The sequence below is a fragment of the Anopheles aquasalis genome, chromosome 3, assembly GCF_943734665.1.
Source record: "Anopheles aquasalis chromosome 3, idAnoAquaMG_Q_19, whole genome shotgun sequence".
Taxonomy (NCBI): Eukaryota; Metazoa; Arthropoda; class Insecta; order Diptera; family Culicidae; genus Anopheles; species Anopheles aquasalis.
In genome coordinates this window covers 23,510,482-23,516,595 of record NC_064878.1, presented here as the reverse complement: position 1 = coordinate 23,516,595, position 6,114 = coordinate 23,510,482, and the positions used below count along the sequence as shown (strand labels likewise).

At 46.5% G+C, this 6,114-nt stretch overlaps 1 protein-coding gene across 1 annotated transcript; it reads right to left on the bottom strand.

Moving 5' to 3' along the window:
• Positions 1 to 3,085: 3,085 nt before the first annotated feature.
• Positions 3,086 to 4,718, bottom strand: LOC126576126 (vacuolar protein sorting-associated protein 4-like). The gene is made up of 2 exons (XM_050237251.1): positions 4,639 to 4,718; positions 3,086 to 4,392 (listed from the first exon to the last, which is right to left on the bottom strand). The coding sequence occupies exon 2, from the start codon at positions 4,385 to 4,387 to the stop codon at positions 3,086 to 3,088; it is 1,302 nt and encodes a 433-aa protein (XP_050093208.1). The 5' UTR covers positions 4,388 to 4,392; positions 4,639 to 4,718.
• Between the last annotated feature and the right edge of the window lie 1,396 nt (positions 4,719 to 6,114).

The following is a 6,114-nucleotide window of genomic DNA, read 5'->3' as shown; positions in this document are numbered from 1 at the left end:
AACTATTCTGGCTAACATTAAATGGTTTCACGTGGAACGAACGAACGAATAAATTTGAATTGTTAGTGGAGTTTGGCTGGACTGGCGCTTTGGTAAGCGATAAATTAAACACTTGCAAGTGAATTTTAAAGATCATATCATAGAGGAATGAACGCAAAAGCGTCTATAGTAAACAATGTAAAGAGTCAGAAACAAAGTAGTTATATTGCTTTCATCAAATATAGTATTTTAGAAATATATAAATTAATAAACAGTACAATTAACAAATTTTACAACGAAATTGCCATAGAATGCAAACAAATGAATAACGCTTCCTAATAGTAAATAACTTATAAACTAAAACAAATAATCAACGTAATATTGGTTGATTGATCTCCATAAAATCAAGCGCCAAACTGTCTTCTAAACGGTCGTTCTTTGAAACATTAAATAATCATAATCTTTAATTGAAGCAGTAGTGAAGGAATACTGTTGTTAGGTAGCCATCAGACTCAGCAGAGCAAAATAAGGAAATGAGAAAATCTTTTTGAAATATTTTAGATAACACACAGGATAACAAACCAGATTTAGAAAGGAAACAACAAGAAAATGAAAAACTGCATACACTACTCGCTTATAAAGCACAAAAAGCAAATCAAGGAAAAGGGACATGACATGCGACATCACGTAGACACCCTGGGCTCATAAAGCACTCATAAAGTAATCAAGATTGATCGAGATAAAGGCGACCACTGGATAGCATCATATCACCCCTTTTTGACCACCCTTGATAACCGCATTTATTGCAAGGAGCCAACCTTCTCCTACTTGAAGGCGGTGCGAAAACAAAACAGTCTACCGGAAATCTAATTACCCCGATAATTCAACGAGGAAATTGATTCCACGCTTTCCGCCACTTCCAGTCGTCGACCATTTTTGTGACCGGCGGCGGTGGCGGCCGCACATTTTCAAAAGCTATCTCGAACATCAATCATAGTTCACACGATAAGCGGGAAACCGGAATCAGTCCAAACGATGCCGCGGCATTGCGTGCCGAACCAGAACCACCAAGACCGGCGCACCAATCTAATGAGCAATTGAGCGATAAATAAATTAAAGAATTCTTTGTCACGCAAGTCGCAAGCTGGCTGGTGAGCGAAGGCCATCATGTCGACATGATACATCGTCGTCGTCATCGTGTCCTCTGTTGAGCAATTAAAAGACGCAAGCAAATCGATAAACAGCCACTAGGCCTTACCTCACCAGGCCGGCCTGTTTATTGCAGACGAGATGCGAGACATGTACACAAACCATCCGTGGACCGTGGAGCTGGCCGTACTTTTTGTGTTTTCTTCACTTTAGTCCCGCGTGCTCATTAGGAGCGCAGTTTACATCACGCGTTCTATTTCTAGCTGGTCTGGCTGGCCGCCCTCACGAGATGTGACAGTGAACAGAAGAAAGCCATAAAAAGGCGATCTACTGAGCTACGAGAGAAACAGAGTGCGTTACCGTCATAAGACTGCGAGTAAACGCGATTCCGGGATGATCCCATCGGATCCGATCCGATCCGGGCAGCGGCAAATTAAAATCCAAGCAATTCACACCGAAACACCGGACCTCCGAGGACCTTCGGTCAGATGAGCAACAAACACCAATAAACTATCGATCAAGCTAACAACCTAATAAAACGCCAACTATGTCACTTCGGGCAGGCCTCACCCAATGACTCGCAGATGGAACGCAGGACCAGGAGGAGGACAAGAAAGGGCCACGGGGCGCAATACACCCGTACAGTCCTCCTCCGGTGACGAGACGACGAGTTTATTGCCTTTCGGTCCCGGACTTGCCCCGTTGCGCTACTCAAAACGGAAATCATTAGCGATTTTATGAAGTCCGCCCCCTCCCCCGGCACCAAGACGAGAGTTCTCGTCGAACGAATGCTCAAAGTTCGTGGTTCGCGGACCGCTTGGCGACGCGCATGTGGCGTGGGCCGTCGCCGTGTGACAAGAAAACGCGAAAAGCAATAACTTCCGTCGTTCCCTCCCCAGTGAGGGCATCCTTGGCCACCACCGGCAGCGGCACTGGGGCATGTTATATGCGTTCAAACACCTCTCATCGCACGTACCACGAGCGAGCGTGAGTTGGGAATGCTGCTGGTGATGACGGCGAGTGTTAAGTATTGCGTAAAAACCTCGGTTCCGTCCTAAATGGAAAAGTCTGCGAGCGAGCGTGCACGCGCGATGCGACGCACGGGATTGCCTGTCGATCGGTATTGATATTGGGAGAAGCAGTTAACATGTACCAGAGCCAGAAAGGGCCAGGGGGTTCGGCAGATAAAGTAGACGCTGGCGAATGTTGGTTTAGAATGCCAAATGGTGTTCGCGGACGGGCAGAAGCACGGTTTCGGTTCGGTGCTTTGCTTTAAATATTTGCTCTTTTTGTGCGATGGACAGGGAAGTAAGTTGGGCTCCTGGAGTGCGCTGGTTTGGACGACGTTGCATCGCCATTCTGAAATCGAGTTGCGGACAACTAGCGGTTGTAAGTTCTCGAAAGGGAATGCCTCGTTCGTTTTCATTTGGAAAGTTGGCGAATTTTTAAGTCGATTGACGGGAACAGAACTTAGTGAAATGAATACCTTGGGATGGATTGTGGATGCAACCGTTTTCTAACGTGTTCTATGAGTTGTGTTAAGGGATCTTAATAACTCTTTTAACAAAACATACTCTCATAATATCATTCCTTGCAAATTTGATTCATGTAACCATCTTATGTTGGATTGTCCTTACTAGAATTTGGACATTAAAGTGCAACGTCTGATTTTTTCACTTCGTTTTGCATATTTGGCCCATCATATCTCAATTTAATGGAGAATTTAGAGAATGCTTGGTTGATTTCGTGTAGATGAATCAGACTTAAAGGTAATATCGTCCTTTGGAGAATTGATTATTGATTGATTAAGATACCATTGTGCGGTATAGAGACGATATTTTAGCCTCACATTAATTGCGTGACTACAAGCAAAATAAACAAGAAAATTGTTCCATGTTTAGCACGGTACATGATTTAAGGCAAGCTGCTGTGTCTCAAACTAAACGCTTACAAACCTCTACCCCTCCTGGCCAAAGTCCTGCATGAATTGTTCCAGCTTCCCCATATCCTCCTCATTAACCGTAGGTTTCGTGCTGGCCAAAGACTTCACCATATCACACATCGTAACCGGTGGCTCGTACAGCTTATCACTCGGCACATCACTCCACGTCATCTCGATCGCTCCGGGCGCCCCCGGACTACAGGGCACCAGCAAATCGTCACAGATCGTCATCTTATCGACCGGCGATGGTCCGCTGATCGTTCTGAAGTGTGTAGCGGTCTGTACCTTCCGTACCGGCTGCATCAGTGCGTCTCGCACCACGATCGCAATGTCCGACCCGGAGAAACCTTCGGTTTTACTCGCCAGCAAGCGTAGATCTTCCTCCGTCAGCGTGTGAGCCGTGCTACCGAGATGGATCTTGAACATTACGTGACGTGCATTCACCTCCGGCAGCGGGATGTAGATACGCTTCTCGAACCGTCTTCGAATGGCCGAATCCAGCGTCCACGGTGTGTTGGTGGCACCGAGCACCAGAATGCCCTCGTTGTCATTGCCAACACCCTGCATCTGTACCAACAGCTCCGTTTTGATACGTCGCGCACTTTCACTCTCGTTGTCGGAGCGAGCGGAACACAGTGAATCCACTTCGTCGATGAAGATGATACTCGGTTTGTGAGTTCTGGCTAGCTCGAACAGACTCTTTACCAACTTTTCCGACTCACCGACCCATTTCGAAAGCAAATCGGAGCTAGAGACGGAGAAAAATGTCGAGCTGTTCGCTTCGGTCGCTACCGCTTTGGCCAGATAGGATTTTCCCGTTCCTGGAGGACCAAATAGTAGTATGCCCTTCCAGGGCAATCGCTTACCCGTGAAAAGGTGCGGGAATTTAATCGGTAGTATCACGGCCTCTTTAAGGGCCGCCTTGGCTCCTTCGAGACCAGCCACATCGGACCATTTGATGTTCGGTTTCTCGATCACGGTCGTGCTCTCCAGTTGGTGCCGCAGTTGCTTCTGCTCCTGGTTGTCCGATGAGTCTGACTTCGAGTTGATCCGGTCGCCTTCGCCATTCGGTACCTTGGAAGAGGTTGTGTCCTTGCTCAGGTGGGCTTTTAATTGTTCCGCGCGATCGAGATACTGGCAGCACTTGGTACGAATCGAATCCTTTACCTTGTCGCTGAGGGATTCATATTTGATTACGTGGAGGAAGTACTCGACGCCGTGCTCGTATAGTTGGAGAGCTTCTTGGTAGTTTCTATTCGTATCTTCTGCCGTCGCTTTTGTTACGATGTCGATCGCCTTCTGTAGGGACGACGCCATTGACGCTGGATGATTGGAGAGGCCAAAGCAACAGCAATAAAATTAGTGAAATTCCATCAATTTGTTCTTGGACAGAGCCTACAATTGACTAAAACACTAAAGAGGATTAAAAGAGCTAATAGTACCGTCGGAAAGCATTACTTTTGGGCTAGTGAGGACAATGATGTTGTCAAAAATATACGCTTGAATGCCAAAGGAAAACTTATCACCCTTCAGGGTTGCAATGATTTGGGATTTGAAATGAAAAATACCTGTTTTATGCAGCAGCAGCAATAGCTTATTACGTTTAATAATCACAACCTTTCTTTTTAGACAAAACAAACAAAAGACAAAACACTGGAACGACAAAACGAATATTCTTGTCCAGTGCAATGCTTTAGATCCACCGATTGATGCAGTCTGACCGCTTGCACCGTTGAAACGAATCTATCCATGGGCTGGAGGACCTTTCTCCGCCACAGATTACTGCGATTTCAAGGTGTTATAATTCGTGTGGCTTACTCCGCGATGCCCACAGCACGAATTGCAGTTGCCCCTGGTAACTGTAACCGAATTCGACACTTTCAATGCTCTGTTTTCCGTCGAATTGTGTACATCATTAAAACCCTATCTTATTTGCCAACACATTCCGGGTGTATTTCCCCGAAGCAACATAATGCAACAGGAACCCAGCAGTGCCTACCGGTGCCGGTGAGAGGAATTCTAGGAGAATGCTGTCATAACATGGATGCATTTTCCGGATTGAAATCCGAATATTTCCCTCACATTTGCAATATGCACGAGCGACTCCCCGTGGACGAATGAAGCCACTGTACACCGCTGTCTCACCGTATCACACCAGTTGACTGATTAATAATGGGTCTCGATGCGTGTTTTGGGCTCCACTTTCATGTGGTTTCCAGGGTAACAGTACCAGCACCACCACCAGGTGATGAGCATAACTACCGTACGCACCAAGAGCTTCAGCTCCCGGTCATACATGACATATGATCTAGTATTCAGTGCCGGTGCTGTCGGTCGCTAGCAAACCAACTCTCCGTTATGCTGCCAATCTCTCCCTCAACCAGAGAATGCTACCAAGCACCATTATCATTCAAATCCACAACCGCCAAACCTTCTGCAAACCAAAATAATTATGAAACATGAATGGGGAGCCCGGTTACCCGGTTTCTCGCGGCCCCATTGTCGCAATCCTAGTTAACATATTGAATCCCACACCATGAAACGCCGCCATAGCCGCGTACTTTGTCTATGCTCGTGACACCGAATCGCGACCGAAAATTATCACACCCCAACCCTCACGGTGGTGAGAGTCATTGGAGCACACAAAAGGATTGCGCGAGAACCGCGCAGATTCGTAAAAAACCAAACAAAATACCACCAAAATTGAATGGCGGAAAGCATCTAAAACGCTCTGGCGGTCGCTATTCGATCATGTAAATTGGCAAATATGTTTCATCGCACTCTGGCCACCAACGGCCACGGCGAGTACCGCGTACACCAACTTTGCCGCTTGATTGGAGTTGCCGATTCCAATTGATTCATTTGCATTTTAGGTGCGCTCGATGTGTGTGAAGCGACCATTTGTTTACTCGAGCACCACTAGCAGTCCGCTCAAAGCGAGCGAGTCACCACGGATGTCGCCATTTTCAATTATTAACTTTCTCTTGGCTTTTCCCATTTATTGAGTTTTTTTTTTAACGCTCCTCTCTCTCTTCCTCTCTCTG